This window comes from Notothenia rossii (assembly GCF_949606895.1).
Source record: "Notothenia rossii genome assembly, chromosome: 7".
Lineage (NCBI taxonomy): Eukaryota > Metazoa > Chordata > Actinopteri > Perciformes > Nototheniidae > Notothenia > Notothenia rossii.
The window spans coordinates 14,270,517-14,294,475 of NC_136905.1; the positions used below are offsets into that span (position 1 = coordinate 14,270,517).

At 40.3% G+C, this 23,959-nt stretch overlaps 1 protein-coding gene and 1 long non-coding RNA gene across 2 annotated transcripts in view; one reads left to right on the plus strand and one right to left on the minus strand.

Moving 5' to 3' along the window:
* The window catches only part of pear1 (platelet endothelial aggregation receptor 1), a 43,297-nt gene that overhangs the window by 11,011 nt on the left and 8,327 nt on the right, over nucleotides 1-23,959 (plus strand). Inside the window, exons 2-13 of the mRNA XM_079691514.1 lie at nucleotides 7,985-8,095; nucleotides 8,834-8,935; nucleotides 9,034-9,134; nucleotides 13,472-13,564; nucleotides 18,093-18,339; nucleotides 19,495-19,597; nucleotides 20,000-20,136; nucleotides 20,911-21,123; nucleotides 21,788-21,962; nucleotides 22,138-22,258; nucleotides 22,390-22,553; nucleotides 23,327-23,429. Of these exons, the coding sequence (XP_079547640.1) occupies nucleotides 7,989-8,095; nucleotides 8,834-8,935; nucleotides 9,034-9,134; nucleotides 13,472-13,564; nucleotides 18,093-18,339; nucleotides 19,495-19,597; nucleotides 20,000-20,136; nucleotides 20,911-21,123; nucleotides 21,788-21,962; nucleotides 22,138-22,258; nucleotides 22,390-22,553; nucleotides 23,327-23,429 (1,666 nt within the window). The 5' untranslated portion in view covers nucleotides 7,985-7,988. The remainder of the gene's footprint in view (nucleotides 1-7,984; nucleotides 8,096-8,833; nucleotides 8,936-9,033; nucleotides 9,135-13,471; nucleotides 13,565-18,092; nucleotides 18,340-19,494; nucleotides 19,598-19,999; nucleotides 20,137-20,910; nucleotides 21,124-21,787; nucleotides 21,963-22,137; nucleotides 22,259-22,389; nucleotides 22,554-23,326; nucleotides 23,430-23,959) is intronic.
* Nucleotides 15,263-21,039, minus strand: LOC307045692. The gene is made up of 3 exons (XR_013809973.1): nucleotides 20,894-21,039; nucleotides 18,086-18,285; nucleotides 15,263-16,709 (listed from the first exon to the last, which is right to left on the minus strand). It is a non-coding gene; the product is annotated as an uncharacterized lncRNA (long non-coding RNA).

Here is a 23,959-nt window from a genome sequence, read left to right on the forward strand (position 1 = left end):
TATGAGCAGTATGAGGCATGGCTACAATGGGTGAACTGTTTGGTATTTTAAACAAAAAACTTCACAGAAGTGCTTTGTAGAGGTATGGCCCTACAATATATTTTTCCAATATTGCATAATAGGTCCACTTTAAAGTAATTGTTAAGTCACAAAAGTGCAAAGGATAAAGCTTTAGAGATAAAGATAAGCTTTTAACCGCAGGTATTTGTGGAACATTTGGTAAATATGAAAGGTTCAAACATGGCATAGTATTTTATTATTATTGTATTATTATTAATATACCAACAAAGAATGTTTTAATAGTCCTTTAAAGTGAAATAGTTGTGTCACCTGATATTTATGTTTAAGATACCAAAACAAAGAATATATTTCTCGTAGTGCTCTCGCCGACTAGACTCTCAGAAATCTGAGTTGCGTGTCTTATACTGGATTTGTGAAACTAAAAAAGTGTTTTCAAGCCAAAACGTATTTCAGTATTACGCAACAGAAACTGTTTTGTCAGTTCAAGTTCTATCAATGTTTTTGCAGTTCCTACTCGGTGCAGATAGGAGTCGATGTAAACCCCGCACTGACCTCAGCTCGACTCATGTTGATGTTCTCATGCTCTCCAAAACAACTGCGTTACCATGGTGACCTTATCACCAAAACCACTGCCATCCACAGACTCTGCTCTCCATCACCGTGGGGACAGATGATGTCACATGAGCTCCAGAGAATCCAGCACTGTCCAACATAAACACACACACACACACACACACACACACACACACACACACACACACACACACACAACACACACACACACACACACACACACACACACACACACACACACACACACACACACACTCTATCTTATCTTTCTATTAGTTATTTACCACAAAAGGAAAGGTTGTGGTTAACGCACATTCTTAGATACCATCTTCTTAAATCTGCTCCTGTCTTTTAATTGTTAAGTTACATGTTTGTTCTCCTACCTTGAGGCCTCTTGATATTTTGATGGCCATGTTTTGGCTTGTGTACATTTTTAATATTCAGTAGATTGCATGTTTTTTTTTTTGTATTTGTATTGGCTGCTGCAAGGTGATATGATGGGACAATAAAGACAAGGTTAAAGGCAGCTAACTGACCTCAGATCTGCTTTAGATGAATCTGTCATCGATTCCCCTGGGACCTAAACTTGGGTCCAGGAAAGAGGGGGGGGGGGGACACATACTGTTTCCTGTTTTTTCTCAGTTAAATAAAGGATCCCAGACCGCGAAGACTGAGTGCCAAGTGAAAGCTGGTCTCACATTTCCGTAGAAATGACATAGAGTTGACTTAAGGTGATTTCATTAGTTGTTCCAACTCCCCTAATTAAACAGAGCTTTAAAATGACTTGAACACAAGGACAGATTGGCAGGCTGCACAAAGCATCTGTCGTTGTATTTAAGAGCCTGTAGGTAAGAAGTCTTTTGTTCAAGAGGATCTAAATGATGTATTCCCATGTTATTGCTGGAAAATGTAGCAAACGTGTGGGACAGATCTGCAGACATAATTATAAGATAGAGTTGCAGAAAAGGACTATTAATCTACCTGAGAAAGGAAACAGAAGAAAGAGACATTAAAAAGAAATGCACTGCTGCAAGTGACGGCTGTTTAAGAGGTCAAAAGTTTATGAATCTTCACTTTCTCCAGTCTTGCAGATAGCAAACGCAGCAGATCTCACTCAGCACAATTCAGCCTTCCAAGATGTGCAATGCCTCCCTCTCGTCTCTCCCTCGCTAGATCATCCTTTTGTCACGCAACTCCCCCCAGAACCATCAACGGCACTTAAGCTGCCAAGAGTTTTCCACTGAAAGCTTTTTTCCACTGTGGGGGTTCAGCTTCGGTGGCAGAGTACCACCTTTTACCGTATACCATGTCTTTGCTGTCAACAGAGGGGAAACGTGTTGATGTAGGCGTTGGGATATTTCTCTGGATTTACGCTGGATAATGTGGTTCATTTAATACGTGGGTGTGTTGTTTGAAGTTAAATGTGTGTTTCTCACAATAAGTATTTGGGTGTGGCATGTAATTGTTCCTCCGAGTCCCAGTGTGTTGCTAAGGGTCTCTGCGCTCACCCACCCAACATGAGGCATAGCAGCTACATTGTGCCAGCCTCCATGCGGTCTAACAGCAGAACCGTTCCTACGCCCAAGAAGAGAACTCATATGCAAAGGATTATGGGTTTTATTTTCAGTTTACAGTAACTCTAGTTTAACGGGAGGGTGGGATGGAGAGGAGGGGGAGTCAGAGAGAGGGGACTGTGGTCGGTGTGTCACATGGAAGCTGATATTTCCAGTTTCTGTCTGTTTCTCGCCTCGAGCAGTTTTATAGATTTGTTTTTCTTAGAGCTGAACTGTAAATGTGTGACGCAACACTTTGGCTCTTCTCTCCTGTGGAGGGTATTTTCTGATAACGGAGATGATCACAATCACAGGGTGATCATTTAAATCTCCTTAAGCCTGCGATACACACCGCAACTTTAAAGCCCATTTTTAAGTGTGATGGTGCACAGCAATGCTTAATCATGTGCAGTTTGACCATCGTGTTGCCAGGAAACAATTTAGTTGATTTTTGTTCTCTTTTCCTCTTTCCTTTGTGTGTTGTTGGAGGTTTTGCCAATTTATAATGCTCAAAACAACGTTTCTCACTTAGTTTTTCATGTCAAGGACATTTAAAGGGCTACAACTGTGTCTCAGGGAGCTTATTAGTATTTGTAGAGAGCTCACTTTGGGTGGGCAGCGGACCACTTGGGAGTAAAGCTGATACAAGAGCAATGATTCTTAATTTCTGCTCTCTCATTGATTTATTGACTTTACATTTGGGTTAAACCACTTCTAATCCCCTCCCGCAGGGATCCACGAGTAAATTAAATCACTGCCTCTGCTGTATGCTGATAGATCGGGCAAGCACTTTTATTTGAAACTGTCTCTCACTGCATTTAAACTGTAATGAGCAATCTCAAAAAACGTATTCAGATGCCATTTACTTAATGATTCACTTTCTTTTTGCACTGCTATGACAAACTACAGGAAACGTAAATCATGTTTAAAATACAACTTGATAAAGAACACCTGCCCATATTTAAACAGCTTTCCAAGTATTTGATTTTATTCTGAAAGTATTTCCCAGAAGTAATCCTTTAAAGTTTCATGCATCTTATTTAATATTATACAACCAGTTTCAGATCTGTTTTCTATTGTACTCTCAATGGAAAACATGCTTTCTACTCTAAACTTGCATTGATTAAAGGTGGGGTAGGTAATTTTGGAGAAACCAGCTCGAGTGCGCTAGAATTTGAAAATACACAGCCGGAAAAAATCTGCCACTTCCTTACAAAGCCCCTCCTCCAACAAACACAAGAACGCGCACATGACCAATCAGGGCACTAGATAAGTTTGTGCACAGATGGAAGGCTGACAGGCAGGTAGGCCATCCAGTTATTTTAGACGGGCCGGCTCAGGTGATTGGTCGTGCTTTTTACAGCGCCACGGCTTCCACAGATGACATTTTTTAATGTATTTATTGTCAAAGCATGTAATGTATTCATTACTATCGGATGTTAAGAGCATTCCATGGAATATAACAAAAAGTGTTCTGAAATAAATTACATACCCCAGCTTTAATGTCTTGAATTACCTTATGATCTCTTTTAAATAAGACATTAAACGTAGTGGGATTTGTGCGATATGAGAGTCCCTATTTACCGGGTTGGTATGAAACAAGACATAAATTACCCGCAGTTTGATTCACTTTTCTAAGACACACAGTAATATGATTCACCTGCACATGTGTGTCATAACTCAGGAAATCTATTACATTTCACCATGTTGTATTTCTTTTGTAGTCCACTGACTCTGGTTTGAGTTGCTCAGAACAAAGACATCTAAAGTTTCTGATGTAGTTGATTCTGGAAGAGCATATTGGCATCCAAACTACCAAGAGAAGCTTAGAAATAGCCATAAAAAGAGAAGGACACGTTGTGTAGTTTCTGCTTCTGACTGAAATCAGAGCACGTCGACATGAAAATGAACTTGTATTTGCAGGACTGTCCATCTTTCTCTCTTACTGTATTTCTTAATATCCCAGCCAATGTTTTTCTATCCATTTCTCTACACCATACTTTCCCTTCCAGTGTGTGACTAATATTTTCTACCTGAATGAGCACTGCAAATGTAATAAAGTAAACTTGAGAGATACTAATATATGCAGATTTCACTTCCCCTGGACTGAACCAGGCCTGCTGTTTCCCCCTGCTTCCAGTCTTTAAGCTAAGATCAAATGAAAATCTCTGTCACATACTTCATTTTGAATGACAGACATGATAGTGGTATCAATATTCTGATCTAAATTGGCAAACAATATATTGATAATCACATTAGAGAAGAAGATCCTGTTTCTATGTGGTTGAAGGCTCTGTACTGACTGTTCAACTAAAGAGAACATGCAGTCTGATGGGAGTATATATCTGTCAAGAAATGGCTCTCTTGCATAAAATGGAATCAAAACAATGTTCTAGTTGTCAGCACTTGTGCGTCCTGAAGGGCTCTTGATTGAAGCAGAATATGGTAATAACATGGGTACGAAGGTCTAGCAGGATTAATATAAAACCAAGGCATCTGTTTTCATTTGGGCTTTGTTTTCACTTGAAGCCCCTATGCGGTTCTGTTAAGAGCATTTCGGGCCCTTAAACAGCTCACAGCATTCCTCTGTTGGTGTGTGCGTGGGACGCTGCTTTGGGCCGCGACAGAATGAGTCAGTGAAGAGAAGCTCATTGGATTAGCTAAATGTCCTTAGTTACTAAATATAGTCTCCCTTTGAACTCAATTCAACGTATGGGACTCATTTGATACGTGTGTGTAATGACGCCAGAACATGAAAACACATGATCAGTCGTTACAGTTACAAACTGTGTATTGGGTGTGGGAGTGTGCATTCATGTTGACGTTATATGTGTGGGATGAGTGCAGATTCACATTTTCCTGTGTGTGTGGCATTTTGTCTATTTAATAGCGGTTTATAGAGCCACATGAAAGTCTCTCGGCACTGGATGAGATTGACTGTTTGTTTTTTATTACAAAGATCTAAATACTGTATGTTGGCGCAACCTCTACCCTTGATGTTCTTCACTGAACTCGGTCCAGCCTCTTTGACCAGTGGATGTGAAGTATGAAGGTGCATCACGTACATCACGTACAAAACAAATGAAAGGGACAACTGTTGCAATAAATCATGCTACTCGTGTTTTTCCGCTTTATAACCAAGCTTGTCCAAGTGAAAGGGTTCAGAGCTGCAGTTTGGAAAGAACTCAAAGGAAATAATGATAGCTTAGGCCTGAATGTAATGAGTGGACAGCTATTATGTGAAAAGGAGGAAAGGAAAGGAATCAATCCATCAACAGTCGGTGAGGAGTTTGGGTTAAACTCGATTCTTAGAGTACCTGAACACTCCTTTGCTCCTCTAAAGCAGGGTAGCCCCATTAAAGGTCCAGTTTCCAGATGATGACACTACCACCTGGAGCTCCAGACGTCTAACTGCCCCCCCCCTTCTGTAGGTAACCCAAACATGCAATGCAAACAACGTCTGAGCTCGACTTCAAAACAACTCCGGCTGCAGTCATTAAGCTCTCTTTCTCAGCATTTAAGAATTCCCATGCGGTTTGAAGCCTTTCTCTAATGAAGCACAATTAAAATGAAAAGAAGGTAATGAAAAATATTTACCCCTAGTCCAATGAAGTGGCTGGTGAAGTTGATGACTCCTCTTAATAAAAGCCATATGCCTGTTCTCATAAAATTCTGTTTTTGTGGCACAGATTTCTGAGGCGTTAGCGCTTGTGCCAGCAAGTGAATTAACTCCTGACAGAGTAGGAGAGTACTCAGACGCAGTTTATCAGAAGCAGAAGATCTGTGCAGTCGCACTGATTTATGCTGCCCTCGCCATGCCAAATCTCCAGCAGTGATAACCAGCCCCTGGACAGAGTAAACATAGATGTAGTTATATTAAATGAGCTTCTGATTGATTGCAGAGGTGTTTATGGTGAACTGTTTCTTCAAATAATCCTTATTCTGACCTTATTCTTTTTCTCATGCAATCCACTATAAAGACAAAAGCACATTTTGTAAACATACATCAAATGGCTCCAATGGGAATTGAACCGCTGACCTTGGCACTATTAGAGGCATGCATTATTCACCAAGCCACAGGCAAATATTTTCCTCATCGCGGGAAGTTTCCCCAATTTTCCAGCAGTGTGACTTAGAATGCAAATATGTGCGTGAAAATTTAACAAAGAATGTTTCTCCAGGAGGAAAAGATGACATGGAGGACAAAGGGCCAGAAAGCTGTTTGACATTAAAACAATGCGGTACAGAGTACTGCCAGGAACCGGGTACGAACCTCTAACTCATACATCGTTTTCTCACTGACTTACTATTGAGTTTAAGTTTCTCTAACTTAACCTTGACCAAATGTCTACCAATGTTTACCACCTAAACATCACTGATAGCCTTTCTGTGAGAAAACAGCCAGTTAAAAAAGTCATAAATGTAACAACAACCAGATAAACATCATATATTCGATCAGAGCAAAGCAGTAGAGAAAGTAGGGCCTCACTGACCTTATTGACCAAACATATTACTCCAATTCTTACGGTATTAAAGTTTTCGTCACCTTACTCAATGTGATGATTGTAGTGGTCATACAATTCTCAAAAGACATATTATATAATGTTATGAAACTTTGAGGGAGGATCTAAGTTTCAAAGTAAAGGAGACATTTGCTGTCACTCCTTAGATCTGGGATGTTTATCCATGAAGAAGACAATCTTGATTGGTTCCTGCGATGCCACTATCCCAACATATCACACATCTCTCTCGGGCCATGAGTAGATGACATGAGAAGCCTTGGTTCATTAATTCTGTCAGATGGGACTTGTGGAGAAAACAGAGGAACACGCTCGACTCATCCTATGTCAACATTACGACCCCGTTTTCTAAAAAGTGTTGCATTCCCACGATGCTTTCAGCAGAGGGCTCACAATACTGAGCTGCTGAACTTCTGTTCATTACGATGAGATATTAGAAAATAGCCTCCCTTCGGCTCCCTGAGAGCCCAACAGGGTCCCCGTGCCGAGGCGCTCTCTGGGGCCGACGCACTGATCAGATCCAGATGCTGCAGGAGTGTGTTGGGACAGCAGAGGAGCGTGGAGGCCGCACTCAGCTCTGATTGATAGGGGTCAGGAATAGGGAGTCGGATTTCTTGACTCTCATTTTTTTTTTGTACTCCCGATCTTACTCCTCTGTGTTTTATGTACCATGTTGAGACGGCGTTACGCTTCAAGTCTGGCTCTTTGCCTCACCTCTGCTGAGTGTTTAACAAACTCTTTTTACAATCACAGGCTCAAACCTTAACCGCAGTTTATAGGTACCGAGAAACAGATTTTATTTAATCTTTCTGTCCGCCACACTGTGAAATTTTAATTATAGTAAACAAAAAACAATGGATGTAAATGTCAAATAGAGAGCAGGACTGGAACTTTTTTTTATTTTCCCGTTTTGGGTGTGCAACATTTTCCACAGTGAGTTTGCGAGGGTTAGGTTTATTGTTGTGTTTCATGCTGCTCAACTTGATCCCGCAGTAAAAATAAACCTCAAAATGACTCTTCTTCTTTGAAAGGTTTCTTTAAAATTGGTGTTTAAGGCATGTTAATTCAATTCGTCTTCATGAGAAATGGCCGTTTTTAACATCACCTCTTCAGCCTAGCCTAAACAAACGGTACATACCGTACAAGTTGCATAACCAGATTGCTTTGCGTTGTACAAATGTTGCTTTTACTGTCTCCACCTTCAGTTTAGTTTCCCAGTCTAACAAAATAAATATGTTTCGGCCCCCTGCCATCCTTGCTGAAATGTTTGGGTTTTTGCATCCCTTTGTAAATGTCTGTCTTTTTTTTACCCCTCAGGACCATGGCGACTCTGCAGAGCTCCGCCGTCCTGCTGCTGTCGAGCTTCCTGATTGGTCTGAGCTACTCTCTGAACCCAAGAGACCCGAATGTGTGCAGCCTGTGGGAGAGGTGAGGCCTGTATGACTTAGTCAAACTGAAAAATGTCACTGTTTTTATATCAAATATACAACATTTTTTTTCAAGCACTGCTGCATTCATAGTGCTGAAAGTTTACTTTAACTGGACCCAAACCACTAAGGCCATTGCTATTAGACAACTCGACACATGTAACATTTTATGAATCAACAACATTTCTAACATGTTTATTAAGAAAGAGCAACTCATGTAAATGTTGATATGACTATTTTGAAACCAGACTGAGAGTCTACAGCCAAAGGGAACCTCCACAGTCATTAGGGTTCAGAGACGGCAGCACTTGTTTTCATGATTAACCAATCCACAAAATCAATCCTCAATCAATCCATGAATTGCTTTATGTATGAAATGATTGTAGGAGAGTATTGAGAATGCTTATTTTATTTGACCATCATACCGTAAATCAAGTTCGATCATGTTCAGTTTACTATCAGGAAAGTAATGAAGTCCTCACGTTTGAAAAGCTGGAACCATAAAACGTTTGACATGTTTGCCTAAAAATGACTAATTCCATCACATTCCATTTTTAAATAGAAGCCTTTCTTTTAACCAACTGTATCAATGTATTGATTAATTGTTGACAGGGTCTCGTACAACTGGCAATTCATATGTTGACCCCCTCTTCACATAATTCACAGGGGCCTTGCTCAAAGATGGAGCTTTTGTATTTTATTCTGTGAAGGTTTTAAAATGTGTTGCCTTGCTTTTCAGCTTCACCACCTCAGTCAAAGAGTCCTACTCGCATCCTTACGACCGGGTGACGGAGGAGCCGTGCTCCGACCCTCGGACCTCCTACAGATGCCTGCGCCACAGGTAGGAGAAGCATTACGACCTATTTCCTGTTCATGCTCACTTCCTGTTCCTGTCAGTGGAGGGTCCAAGCTTCCTGTCTGACTGTGTCATTCTTTCAGGATCACCTACAAGACGGCCTACAGGCAGGCGGTGAAGACAGACTATCGCAAGAGATACCAGTGCTGCCCCGGCTATTACGAGAGCCGAGAAAAATGTGTCCGTAAGTAATGATGTGAAACTTGAAACAATACACTCAGCTGCGTACTTTTTAAATTATAAGTAAGGCAGACAGAAGGAAATCAAAAATAAATGGTGGAGGAGAGGAAAAGTGTTTTCAAGATGGGAATTAAGAGGTTTAACATCATTGTCAAACTAAACACCAAAGTATGCCTGATTTCAGTTATATTCAAATTAAAAGGTACATTTCAAGCCCAAAATGTGTACAGAGGTACCAAACCAATGTGTGAGTTTGTTAATAAATAATCCTGTCCCACACTGGGCTGTACACAGGATAAGGAAAAAAGGCTTAGTGCAAGTGAACCCGCTTCATAAAAACAAAATGCCATGTGTTTTATCCTTAAATAACTATTTAAACTGCGCCAAATCTCCCTGATCATTTACTGTATATTTAGTTCTAATATACAATCTTCCCTGTGTTAGGACTCAACATATAATGAAGAAATTATAAATTCTTATTTTAATTATTAGTTTATTTATCAAGGACAGCGTATATTAATACATATTCATGCACATACTGTATCAGAGGCTTTTTAGGAAAAGTACATTCATAGTTATTAAGATAATTTCTAAACATTAAAAACATTCTTTATTTGTCTCCTTTCGGTAGGCCTTAAAAAGGAGTCAGATCTAAATATATAGATAAAAAGAAACTGGAATAAACCTCTGAAAGTGTTTACTCTTAATTTATATATTGTACACTTTGTTGCTAAATTGTCCAAAATCCCCGAAAAGATTACTGAGGACATGACCTCAGTGTCCTCAAGGGTAGCTACCCCCCTGGTCCCACCCATGAGTGTGCAACATCATTGTAGATTGCAAACTAACATTGTGTATAAGCAAAATGATTAAGTGCCATATTTTAAATCAACAAATATTCAAAACATATTTAGGAATTTGGAAACTAATGTGACGTTTCTGGCAGATTCCCGTGTACTCGATAAAGAGACAGCTCAGGTTTGAAATATTTTGTAAGTTAATGCAAATTCTTTTTTTGACAGGAGCATTTAAGAGTGTTGCAAGTCCTTGGCAGACTGATTCTGTCTTCATGGTCTAATGCTAGGAAATACATTAATCCATACGCAGGTTTACCGTTAAAAGCCTGTATTGCACAGCTTTAGGAGCACATGTTGAGGAGACGCTGAACCAACAGAGTAACCTGATGTTGGATGAATACTTTGGGCAGCAATCTAGCACAATACCAACATTTATTTTTAGTCTTTTTTTTCCATGCAACATGCAAAGTCAATATGAGTTGCACATGATGCTGGAATTACCACAATTATGGGTTCGGGTCCCACTGGGGCTTTTCATGCTGATATTGGCTGTACCAGCTGGAATTGTAACTAAACTAAAGTGTGTGTTGCTGACACCATAAAAAACCCTCCGCATCATTTTCACATTTTATTTCAGTTCTAGGATTCCATATAATTCAGCAACTTATATTTCATCAACTAAGCATCTGTTCCTGATGGATATAAAAGTTGTGACACGGCTGCATGCAGCTTAGGGAACAACAACAGAAATAGCATCATGTGAACAAAATCCTCAGTGCACAAACACTCAAGCCTCAAGATAATATGGAAACAGAGCTGAAGCCTTGAATGAAATAAAATAACGTTGTCCAAAACAAAAAGGGACTTTAACACATTGGTATAACTATTTATAGAGTAAAGTTACATTTTAAAACAAACATACACAATCCATCTGTTTTATGTCTATTTTTGATTTAGATATTTATCAAGGTTGCTTTAGTTTATACTGATTCTTTTGTTTATCTACTGTATAGACTACATTTTGAGTGTCTTTCTTCTAACATCTTGGGGTGTACTTTAACGTTGTATCCTTTGAATTCAAAATGTTTTAGTAAATTCAGAACAAACATGAACATCAAATATGTTTGAAGGGGAGATTTCTTCATATGGATTTAATTTCTACCTCAGTTTCTTTGGCATCACAAATGTTGTATGTGATTTAAGTAATCATTAACCTATAACTACAATCATTATCTTAACTTTAAGTACTCTAACGTAAAGCCCATTGTCAATTTTAGGCAGTTTTTTATTTTTAAATAAACCTATCGGTGCAGTAGTTAAAATAAACAACAGATTCATTTTTGGCGTCTAAAAATACCAAACTGATGCAGATGTCAACCGTTTAGTTTGACACACTGTTATTGCTGACAATCAGCGGTGACATATATAAATAAAGGGAAACCCCACATGGCTCCATGGTTTAGGAAATTCTACCTTAGCTTTGCAAACTCTCCCATACATCACTGGATGATCTCAGAAGTGCAGGATGGTAATAACAAGGTTTCCGTGCTTTGTGCTTCAATAACTGACATTTTGGAGATAAATGTTTTTTTGTTCAGCCGAGAATATACACATCTTGGTTGCGCCAACGTTCACAGTGGTCTCATGACGCCGTTCTCTGTGTGGAGTTTTTCTCTTGGAGCCAAACAAGCCTTTGATTCCACTGACTGACAAAGATTGGAGCCCACTGATTGCTACTTTAAGTTTTATAATTGAAATATCTCTCCTCCCAGTGTGTCATCTATGACTCCTCCTACACCCACTTTCTGTATAATGTACAGTGTTTCCTTATTTTCTAAATACATATAATTAGATACAATTATGCTTACCTCATTTATTTGATGACTAGTTAGCAATTTCCAGGCTCCAGTGTGAACACACCTGCAACTAAAGGAGAAAGTAATCAGTGAAATGATTGCTTATTGAACAGAAAAACACCCCGTGCAAAATGCAGTATGTGATTAGAGATCACTCATCTAGTGCAACACAAATATAAGAAATCTCTGGTGGATTTATGTAATTATACGTTTTCAGTCATGAATGCATGTTTGGATTAATTAAATAGCAACACCTTATGATGCTGGCAACTCAAAGACTCTCTAAGAGGCTCCTTGTCAATATGAATGGCGTCTGACATGCTTTCAGGGTGGTGGTTTGAGCGCAGCTGTCGAGCTGGCAGATTTATTCTATTTATTGCGAAGGGAAAGAATATAGTTTAGTTGAATAGATTTTTAATTGAATAGAAAAACACATTTGAAATAGTACGCTTTTGAAACATTAATCATAATTTCCGTAGCACTCTACACTCATTTATATCAAATGCCATATATTTTATGGGACGCTATAGGAGCGATACACCGTGAGGCAGTGATGAGTCCTAAAACCCAGAAAATAGTTAGCATTTTAGCGCTTTCGGTATTCTCATCCGAAGTGAATGCTTTTTTGACTAATGAGATTTCACGTTTTGTTCCACAACATAAAACCCATCAGTAAATACTCCACTCCTGAATAACCGAAGCTTCAACGTGTCGTAAGAATGGCGGTTGCTATAAAGTGACTAAATAAACAAAGTCATCACGTCTGCCTTTAGCTTAGCGGTGGCGATCCACAGCCGTAGTGCAGTTTGTTTATAGCATTACTTTAGCTTTTGTTTAAGCTTAATTTATGCTTTAAAAAATCACAACGTGGGGTTAATATGTGGAGATAATCCTGCTGAACAAAATGTGTCAAGTACTGCTAATGTGTGTTTGCCATAAAGCTTATTTTCTGTGATATACCAAAATGCAATGGGTAAATCCTATTGCTTTTTGTGAAGGGATGGCCTAAATAAATGTGTCATCACTGCACCACCATATTGCTGCTCACTCTTAGCAGACTGACAAGTTGCCATGACAGCAAGGTGTCAATCACAAGATAGCCACACCCTAAAGCATACCCAGCGTCTATTTGACTCTAAATGGGACTATCATTTACAAAAAGGAACTTCATGATGTATTGAACAAGACTAGAAAAAAACGGTCAAGACCATTAACTCATATAATATATGAAGTGAGAATTTTGTCATAGACCTTTATACAATCAGACTTAGTTTTGCACACAGTGGAGTTCTTCCCTGCTGGACACATTGGCTTCACTTTTTCAGACCCAAAGGCTATGTCCACTTGTTTTACAAGGCCTATAATCGGTTCATTGAATGGCTTGTTCTAGAGGGCATAGGCACACTGTATTCTGTCTTTTGGATGGGGAAAAAATCCCAGGCAATTCCAGGATTACTGTAACAATATCTCATCTTCTTCTTCATCTTGTTAATGAAAAATGACATCCAGGGAGGGGTGGGAGGTCTTTAACTCATGTTGTTGAATCTGCGGGATTCATCAGACAAAATAAAGTTTGGTAGCACAGTCTGATCTTTACTCTCAGACAACACACAGACGTGGCATCCATGGTTGTATTGACTTTTCTCCACAAAGCCAGGCCTGTTATAAAGTGTGTTTCTCGTCCACAGCTCGCTGCACCAAGGAGTGTGTCCATGGTCGATGTGTCGCTCCAGATCGGTGCCAGTGTGAGGGCGGCTGGCGAGGAGACGACTGTTCCAGCGGTATGAATCACACTTTTCCCCTCCCTCAGACATTTTCTCACTCTCGCCCTTGTTTGCTTTCTCTCTCTCCTTCCCCCTCTTCTGTCTTTTCAGGTGCACACAGAAATAAACTTGACACACACAACAGAAATTGACAACAGGCAATTAATCAAACGCCTTCACATACATCACTTCACACACACTGAAGGCCTTTCCAATGGAAACAGCAAGGGAGCATTACCGCATCCCCAGCAATGAGTCATTAATGTCAGCCTCAGTCCAAAAAACAGTTTACTAGACCAGAAGGAGCTGCATAGCCACCTCTCACAGTTACTGTTCAAAATAATAACTTCTCGAGAAGTACTCTTAAGTCAAAAGCATAAAACAATCAAGTGTAATACAAGTGAAAGTTCTGACAAACTTCTGCTCAAATAAATGTAACAGCACACCATAAAAGCAATGGGTTACGAGTTAAATCATAATAATAATAGCTTAGATTTATATAACGCCTTTCATGGGACCCAAGGTTGCTTTACAAATAAAAACAAGAGTAAAAACAAACAAACAAAAACAAAAGGCAGTCAGACAAACAGTCAGACAGACAAAACAACAAATAAATTAGGGGCCGAAGACCTTGGCAGTAACTTAAAAAGTGACCACAGTTCCAATAAGAGCGAAGACAGAGACATTAAACCAACTGCTTCTACCCACTTATGTCTTCTTTTTACAAACTGCAGTCAGCAGAAATGGTTATGCAATTGTTATTTGAGGCACCAACTCAGAACAGTGAGTCAAACCTAGTTTGTCCTGCCTCAAATCCCACTGATTTTAATCGTCTAAACAACATGGAGTGTGAAACCAGAACCACATATTCTGTCCCCCTCACTGTAATGAAGTTTTCCACTAACTTCAGCCCGTTTCTCTGCAGTCAGCTGGGTCAATAGTACACAGCCTTCCTCCATTTCCCCTCTATCCCTGTGCAGAGAGAAGGAATCATAGCTTTAACGGGTAGCGGTTGATGTCCTGACAGGGGGATGATGGGAAGGGGAAATGGAAAATGTTACCCCTCTCTTTCTTGCATGGCCCAGTTCTCCACATCTCTCCTTACACTCCCTCCCTCCTCTAACCCTCACTTAAAAACTCTTTTTTGCTTCCTCCTCCTCCTCCTCCTCCTCCTCCTCCTCCTCTCTCCAGCCTTGGCTCGACTTTATCTTCCTATAATGGAGTCTTTTTGGCAGAATGAGCCCTGACACTTCCTGGATGCCTGTGTGTTGAGCTATCTAAGTACTGTAAGGGAAAGAGGAGAGGGGATGAGGTTTTCATACCAAACACTTTTAGTTTGTGGAAAAAAGAAAAGGGGTGGAAAAGCAAACGCAATATTCTTTGTTTTGTACAGTACGTTAAAGTGAAAGAAGTATTCATATCCTTTACTTAGGAAACATGCAATAACTATAATGAAAAAAACGTCCCTATAAGTAAAAGCCCTGCATTCAAACAGTAGAAGTAAAAACATGCAAGTATTATCAATATAGTATTCTTTAAGTATCACAAGTGGAGGGGGTCATCCTGCTGTACACAGTGTCAATATTTTATTAGTACTGTATATATGATGTTCTTTGTAAATATAACATTTGCATTATGTTGCCTTTTATTGCTGTAGAGGTTTAAGATTGTTTCCAGCTAATCTAAAAGAGGTTTTAAATAGTAGATTCAGCTTAAGAAAAAAGCCTAAGGACAATTGACTTCAACAGAGACATTAAAAAGAGACATTTAACATTTGAGAAAAATGATAGATCACCAAATGTAGGAAGACATGGTTTTGACAAGACAGAAAGCACATTACAATCTGTAAAGAAAAATTAAAGTTGTCTGCCAAATGTAGTACAGTTAGACGTTCTTCTACTCAAGTACAGTACTTAAGGGTGCTCCATTTCACTGATAGAAAGAGAGGAGCCTTGGGAACAGAGTGAAAAATGGGAATATAATGGTTTTGACAATGATGAAAAGGAATAATGTGGTTCAATGGGAGTTACAAAATGTCATGTATAAGTATTTAAAGCTTTACGTAAGCCCTGTTTCCAGAGCACATTTAAAAAGATATACGCAAAGAGCTGGAATCAAAAACCAGCAGCGAGGGTTGTTTAGATATTCAGAAGATTAAGTGGACTTTGTACGCAAGCAGGACTCTAACCACTGCTTGGACAACTGTCAGGGGAAAAAGAAGAATTTTCCCAGCATACCAGTGTGCATTCCTGATAAATGATATTTAAGAGATGCCAGTTCTGAAGTGCGTGTCAATCAGTGGGATTACATGCACACATTATTAGATACTGTTTCGCCGTGGAGGTAACTGCAGAGCATCTGAATGGATGCATACTGTATCTCTATCCCCATCACTGAAATGTATTATTATTTAGGAAGTCTCAGTGTGAACCTGAAAGTTCAGTGAGTCTGTGAAGTCCTAACGCTGTGTGTCAGTGTGGTGATGTAATCAAACAAGCAGTAGATTACTGAGTGATCATGCACAGATGCAGATACTTAAAAGAAAAACGGCCACAAACGCTTCTGTGTTTTCAAATGTGAAGATTGGAGAAAACAGCAGGAGTAAGCTAAATAAAAAAATGTATCTGACCGAAAAAAAAACGCCCATTATTCCCAACTGTTCCCCAATTATAGCAGGTTGCACTAGCTCCAAAAGTTGCTGACAACACTGACAGTATTTTCCTTTACTTTCTGTCGGAGCATTCGATTCATCTGTTGCCGTCGTGATGTTAAGAGATTTTCAATAAATATTACAAGTTTCTTTTCTGGAAACACATTAACCCCCCTAGTTGGGTGTAAACAAACTCAGCAACACTCTCAGAGATGAGGATTTATGTTTACATGCAGATAAACAAAACACATAGGAAGAGTTTTCAGCACCGAGGGGCTTTGACTCTCTGCCAGCTGGTTGCTCAAAAATAACACGTCCAATCCGCTCGTTTTTCACCCACTCATTCATTTCTGTCTGGACGCTCCAGCCTCTCAGCTCTTAGGGCCGACGGTCCTGCAGAACTTCAGTAAATCTGCACGTTGTCCTGCAGACGGTCTGTAAACACCACCGCTGCTCCAGCTGAGTTTCCCATTAGTCAATGCGACACAATCCAGCAAAGCCCCTCTCCAATGCCTGCACAGAACAAGCAAAGGTATGATTTAGTTAAACAAAAGAAGCAAGGGTCCTGCTCCACGTTAGTGCAATAAACAAAACTTGTCATCCATGGCGGCGCACTTTGCTCCAGGCCAAATTTGGCTCTGCTCTACTCTCTGTGTAATTATTGTCAAAGCAGTCCTTATACTTTTCAAAGCTGTGGCCAGGCATATGTGCAGAAGAGGGTAGGGGGATGGGGGGGGGGAACGTGGAGCATGGACGTGTAGTTTAGGCTTTAGTGAATGTCTACTTCTAACAAAGATGGGGCTCAGGATGAAATAGTTGGAATTGTTTTTACTTTCAAAGAAATCTCTCGCCATGTGTTACGTCAGTGCAATTGGATATCACAGTTACTCCATGTTGTCCAATATCCAAGACTTGAAAAAGTATTGATGAGATATTTGAAGAATGCACCCGCGACCAGTCAGGGGTCTCATGACGCGACACAGTGGGCTGAGATCTCTTCATAGTGAAATGAAATCCAAACCTTGTGTGAATCTCCCCTGAACATTAACCCCACCGGAAACGATCGTCAGGCTTCTGTAAAATCATCCATTTAAAACTCGTCCATCTTCTGAGCTCCGTGCAAATCGTGCTGCCAATTCTATATGATGTGTTGGTAATATAAAACTCCTGGGCTAAAAGGCGAGATGTGGAAGCATGATGGAGATAATAATGTGTTGTGGAGCTTTACGTCATCCTAAAGCGCTCTCTTGTTCCTGTTCTGGTTTCCATCTCCGAGTTGTCTATTTTAATAAGATTTGTGTCTGTTTATTTGTGTTTCATGACATCATATAGTGTCAGTGTACACCACAGTGTAGGGGGAAAAGATTGAATTATAAAAAGGCAAAAGAGACAAAATGATCCTTCAGCACAGGCTCTGGATGCATGTTATAATAATCGTGAGTAATCTTATTTTGCTTCAGTGTTTTTTTTCTCCATTTCCAGCATAGCAGAGCAGGCTGACTCAATGTTTAGAGTAGGAGGTGCATTACTGGAAGCTGACTGGTTTGAATCGTCGGAAAATGTTGGCAATCAAAGTGAGAACCTCCTCGGTCAGAACGAGTGAGGCTGTTTCATTTCAACATATCTGAATTCAAATAACAAAACGCAACGAGTCGCCCTATGTAAAGATGTAGCGTGTGATCTCCATTGTATCCTTTTCTCCCAGGGTAGATTGACATTTTCCTATTTGTTATCATCATGGTCGATAATACATTCGGAGATTGAGTTTATAAATCTAGGGTCACAATTCACATTTTTTTTAAGTACAACTCACCAACGCAATATTCAGGAATGAATAGCAGTCTGGATCAGTAGTCTTATTTATAATCAATAACAGTTTTTCTTGTTACCTTTCAGCGTGTGATGAGAAACACTGGGGTGCAGGCTGCAGTCAGCAGTGCAGGTGTGAGAACAAAGCTCTGTGCCATCCGGGCAAGGGCACGTGTCAGTGTCCCCCGGGGTTTATAGGACGACACTGCGAGGAGTCCTGTCCTGCAGGCACCTTCGGGAAGGGCTGTCTGCAGAGGTGCAAGTGTGGCAGCGGAGGATCCTGCGATAAAGAAACCGGAGAGTGTTCATGCCGGGACAATTTCACCGGGACTTTGTAAGTTCACATAAATATATATATGATAGAAGCATTGCATATTGGAAGATGTATTACAACATGCTCCACTGTTCTTGTGTATAGGGCCAAACATTGTCTGAAAAACATTATTGTAGTATTAACATGGTCTGTTTTTCTCTAACTCCATAGTAAACATTGGTATTTTGAAATGGTTCCCCTCTTCAGTTTCCAAAGTGTTGATAACATACATATTATTCTTTTATAGTTAATAAAGTATGGTATCAAAGCAGGTTTACAAACACACAAAAGGGTTATCTGTCCACAAGAGCAAAAGTCAGCAGCAATTGAATTTGCCAAGTCATGCCACAAATGTAACGTGAAATGCTATGTTTGCTATTTGATTGAGGAGATACTTAATAACTCATTTAATAACAGTTGATTTTTTAATCTCCATTTTCTCTGAGTGTTTGTCGGACACAGGTCTTTCTTTACCAAGCAATTTGTTTTCACAATTAATTTTAAGATGGGAAAAAGGCCCGTACTTCACTAATATCCATGAGTCGTCTGTTACGCCTGCATTTTTATTTGACCCCGAGGACGAGTAAACAATACAAACATCTTCCCTGCTAAATATGAGTGGAAACTCTTGAACTGCCAACGTGAACACACAACACATCACTTTGAGTTAAATAAGAAATGGGGGCTTTGCCACAAAGATGACTGGATACAACTTCTTGATAAATTGCATATATTTAAAATATGTCCCTAAAGGATGCATTCAAAGATATAATATCCCATAAGTGTGCTTTTTAGGTGATTTGTGTGTATTAATCACAGAGATCAGCGCTTGTGACCCCTGTATTTTACTTTTCCCTAGACCATAATCTTTAATTACATTCTATAACAATCCATCATTATTTATCTGCAAACAAAATAATAATTTAAAACAGGTTTAAAAAGTCCCATTGGTCTTTAAAAAGAATGGTACTTGAGATGAAGGAAAAAAGACTACTCAAGTAAGAAGTAGAACAAACTAACAATGCTTGATTAATTGTTCTCGAGACAAAAAGTCTGACTGTAGAAGAAAACATTGACCTAAGTCTTCAGGAATGTCTCATGAGGACACATGGAGTGTTTTTGACTAAAGTGGTCCATTAAGCTGTTATTAAGCATGGGCTCTATCCTGTCCCCCAGCTGTGAGAAGGCGTGTTCCAGGAAATGCCAGGCGCGATGCCCCTGCCAGAACGGAGGTATCTGTAAAGGCAAAGGGATCTGCGACTGCCCACCTGGATGGACGGTACGTCTCTACCTCAAAGCTTGCACTGACACTAAACATTATATCATCCGTGGAGGTTGCCAGATTTTGAATTGGCCTCATGTACATTTCCAGAAGGCTCCTACTTTGTTCTAAGAGACAAACTTATTTTTAAGACACTTTGAAACGACCTGTCATCTCTGGGGACACTCAGCTGCATGGTTTTCCACTGATGTGAAAATTCCTTCAGGAGGTTACTTTGTTTTTGGAAAACATGCATGACAGGAGACGTGATTGTGATACCAGAGAGAATTCTTTTTTTTTTGAGTAACCGTAAATTGTAAGGTTGCAATGTTGGTGTCTCATTCCAGTTGTGCAATGATGCATCTTCCTTTTCCTGGCATTTCGTTCTGCCTCAATGTTTGGAACCTTGTTATTCTGCAGGGTGCCGTTTGCACAGAGCGATGTTCAGAGGGACGGTTTGGACAGAACTGCGCCAATGAGTGTCTCTGCCACAACAGGGGCAAGTGTGACCCTGAAACTGGACAGTGCCAGTGTGCTAAAGGTTTCACTGGTAACAGGTGGGTTGTTTTTTTGTGGTTACTTTTGACTAATATTAAAGGCAACGTTATTTTATCAAATGATCTAATCAAGGGACAGTGTTTTTTTATCCTTTACAAGTGAAACAAACCAAACTGTGTTTTCAGGCTCATACTCTGAGTTTTACTAGAATATTTTACATGCTCCAATTTAAAGCCCCCACCATTCATTTGTAAGCCTGGCTCTGATTGGCTTGTAAGAGTAATAGCAACAGCCTAAGATGTGGAGGAATTACTAAGATAGGTGTTGGTCAATTCTTATAAGCCTGTATGGGACGAGGGAAAGGGAGTCACATCTAAATGGCTTGTTTAGTCCCATGGTTTCTTTTGAAGAATACAAAAAAGGGAATGTTTCATAATTGTTTTGTTCCCCTTTAAGACTGCAAGTGTATGCCAACGTAAAAAACTCCATCATACACTTGATGTCCTTTGTAAGCATCACACCCAGACGTGGTTGCTATACATCAGCATATTGCATGCAGTTAGCTGATGTTTGATTACAAAGTGTCAAGAGGACAACGATCTGTCAAACAATTCAGTTTTTTATTTAAAATAGAATGAACTCTAACCATTTCAAAATACAACAAAGACCAACAAGTACAGCCTTAACTCTAACATCAACAGTGACTATAACCATTCAAAATGAAAGTGTTGGATTTGATTTGTCATATTTAACAAAACAACAACAGACTTGTGTGTTGCTTCCCATGTTGTCCAGATCCTCAGTGTATCACTATACCTCTCCGTGTCCCTCAGGTGTAATGAGGAGTGTGCTGCAGGCTCCTACGGGCAGGACTGTAAGGGTGTGTGTGACTGTGCTAACGGGGCGCGCTGCTACAACATCGATGGAGCCTGCCTGTGTGAGCCGGGCTTCAGCGGTCCACACTGCAGGGACCGGATGTGCGCACCCAGAACATACGGCATGCATTGTGAGCGCACGTGCCTCTGCCAGGAGAAACACACTCTCAGGTGAGTGGAGGTTGTCAGAAACAGGGGATTCATCTTTTCAAACATTTCTCTGAGGCAGTGCACCTCTGGGAAGCAGACACAATCCAATCTCGATAGAGCGAAACCTCAGTTCCAAAGAAACACATTGTTTGGCTAAGTATTGGGAGCAGCAATGTTTATTTTTTAATGTTCAATGTCTGTTTCCACTGGTGTAAAGGACGGGAATGAAGCTGGTTAAATAAGCTGCTGCACCTGGAGTAAGGGCAACTGAACGCTAAATCTATCAGTATAATTGGTAACACCTGTGTGGGTGTGCATGTTTCAAATATATACATGTAAACCTTTCTTCTTTATCTATACAACACATTCCCCCAAATGTTATCCAAATCTCCTCAGTAGTTTTCCCACAACCCTGCTGACGGACAGACAAGGACAGACAAACCCACCTGGAAACATAAGGAGGAAAAGAAACACACTACAGGTGTTCAACAAACTGTCTCATACAACACGTACTACCCGTATGTACTGGATGAGACAGTTTTATCAACACCAATCATTTTCAGACTGACTATATTAAATCACAAGTGTCACTGAACTCGTTTCTTTGGCAGAGTAAGACCTTTCTCACCCTTTCTTTGTATTTCTGTAGCAGTTGAGTCATATTTATCTCTTTGTCTTTGTCCAGCTGCCACCCCATGAAAGGAGAATGCACATGTCAGCCAGGCTGGGCAGGACTCTTCTGCAATGAGACGTGCGCTCACGGTTTCTACGGTCACGGCTGCCTGGAGCCGTGTCTGTGTGTGAATGGAGGGGTGTGTGATAGTGCCACCGGAAAATGCCACTGTACCCCCGGGTATACGGTGAGTGGAGCAGTTTAGCATGATTTAGTTAGGAATGAGTGTGTTGTGAAGGTATTAGATGGTCTATTCCTTTTCTGTGCTCAGATCTAATCATCATGTTTGTGCTGTGTGTCTATGTCACCTGTTAACTGCCTTGGAGGTTTATAGTTAACGTGAATCTTTGTTATTATTGCAGGGGGTTCACTGTGAGAGTCCATGTAAGAGTGGCATCTATGGCAAGAACTGCTCCCTGGAGTGCTCCTGTGAAAACTTTGTTGACTGCTCGGCAACTGACGGGGCTTGCTTCTGCAAAGAGGGTAAAGAATATTCAAAAAGATGGTTTGATGAATGATTTACCTATTTATTGAACATACTGATGAAATGAATAACTCGAGAGACCAAATAACTTTCTATCAAACATGGTTGATGCTCCTTTGTCTGTCTGCAGGCTGGCGGGGGCCGCACTGCTCCACCCCTTGCTCTGAGGGGACGTGGGGCCCAGGATGCAACGCCACCTGCCATTGCGCCAATGGGGCAAAATGTAATCCTGCAGATGGATCCTGTGCCTGCACAGCCGGTTGGAGGGGGCAGCGCTGCGACCAACCGTGCCCGGTACGTGCTTTGATATGAATTGAAAGATCCATGAGATAATGTTAAACCAGAGAAAGAACTGGTTCTTTTTGAGGCATTTTGTATTCAATGTTTCCCTTGGAGGAGACAATAACAATAAACTTGAATACAAAGACAAAAAATATATATACTTTTCCAGAAAACCACTAAGTGTACTGTACACTGTAGAATAGATTATACCACCAGTTTGTTAAAAAATAAAGGTGGCTGAACTTTAACATCCTGCCAATGATCTTTGAGAAATGCAAACAAATACCAACAAATAAGAAATAAATGCTAGATGAACATCTTTAACTTCTCTCTTCACCTCCAAAATGATGGAAACAAATGTCCTGGACTTCAGCCACAGCACTGCATGAAAACCCAGGTTGCTCTGTAATAATACTGACTGTACAAGATAAGACAAAGCACTATATGTTTATTCTATGTCAAGCTGAGTGGACAAATGAACTGCTATCTTTGATAAGACTAAATACAGAAATCATAAGGGCCGAAATGAATCAGAACAAGCCAGTTCTGATTGGACAGTCTGTAGAAATGTCGTCCAGCTTTTCATCTCTTACTTCACCCTCTGCATGCGTCCATCTGTGTTTTGGCCGGGTGCCCCTCCTGTCTCTGCCATGCCAACCACCAGGCTGTCTATACGGAGACACATTGCCAGTGTAGTATTTTGTCTGACTCTGACTGAGCTGGCCAAACGTTGAAGAGATTCCCCTGACGATTCTTTGCCCGTTGGCATTTGCTCACATGTGCAGATGGGCACGTTTGGGCCAGGCTGCCTGAAGAGGTGTGATTGTGTCCATGATGACGGCTGCCAAGCAACCAGCGGGGAGTGCCGCTGTCTGCCAGGGTGGGGGGGTAAGTGACGACGTCCGCCTGTGTCGCTGCCAGCTTGGCTTTGGTACCACTTAACTTCACATACAAGTAAAAAGAACAGTTCTTCCACCCTAAATGAAGTGGAGTAGAAGTATAAAGTAGAATTAAATGGAAAATGTATAGTCAAAGAATCTCCTGTCCGGAAAAAAAGTCTTTAAATGAGAATCAGAAATCCTTTATTAGGGGGGGGGGGTTAACTAGTCTACAAAATCAGTCTTTGTTGCAACTACTTGTGAATAAAAGATCAAAGTTAATAATGACTTAACTGAACCATTTTTTAGTTCTCTGCGCGTTGCTTTTCATACAGTTATAAAATGTATGTAAACCAGTGTCTTTGAATATGGAGGGGGAGAATCATACTTATTGTACAATAATATACATCAGCCAGTTTAAAGTAAACATAATGTGTAGTTAATGGACTAAAACAGGCACTTACAGATTTTTGCATTAAAACTCTGAAAGGAACTATTCTTCGTAATGACTTTTTTCCATTTTATGGTACATTTTACTTG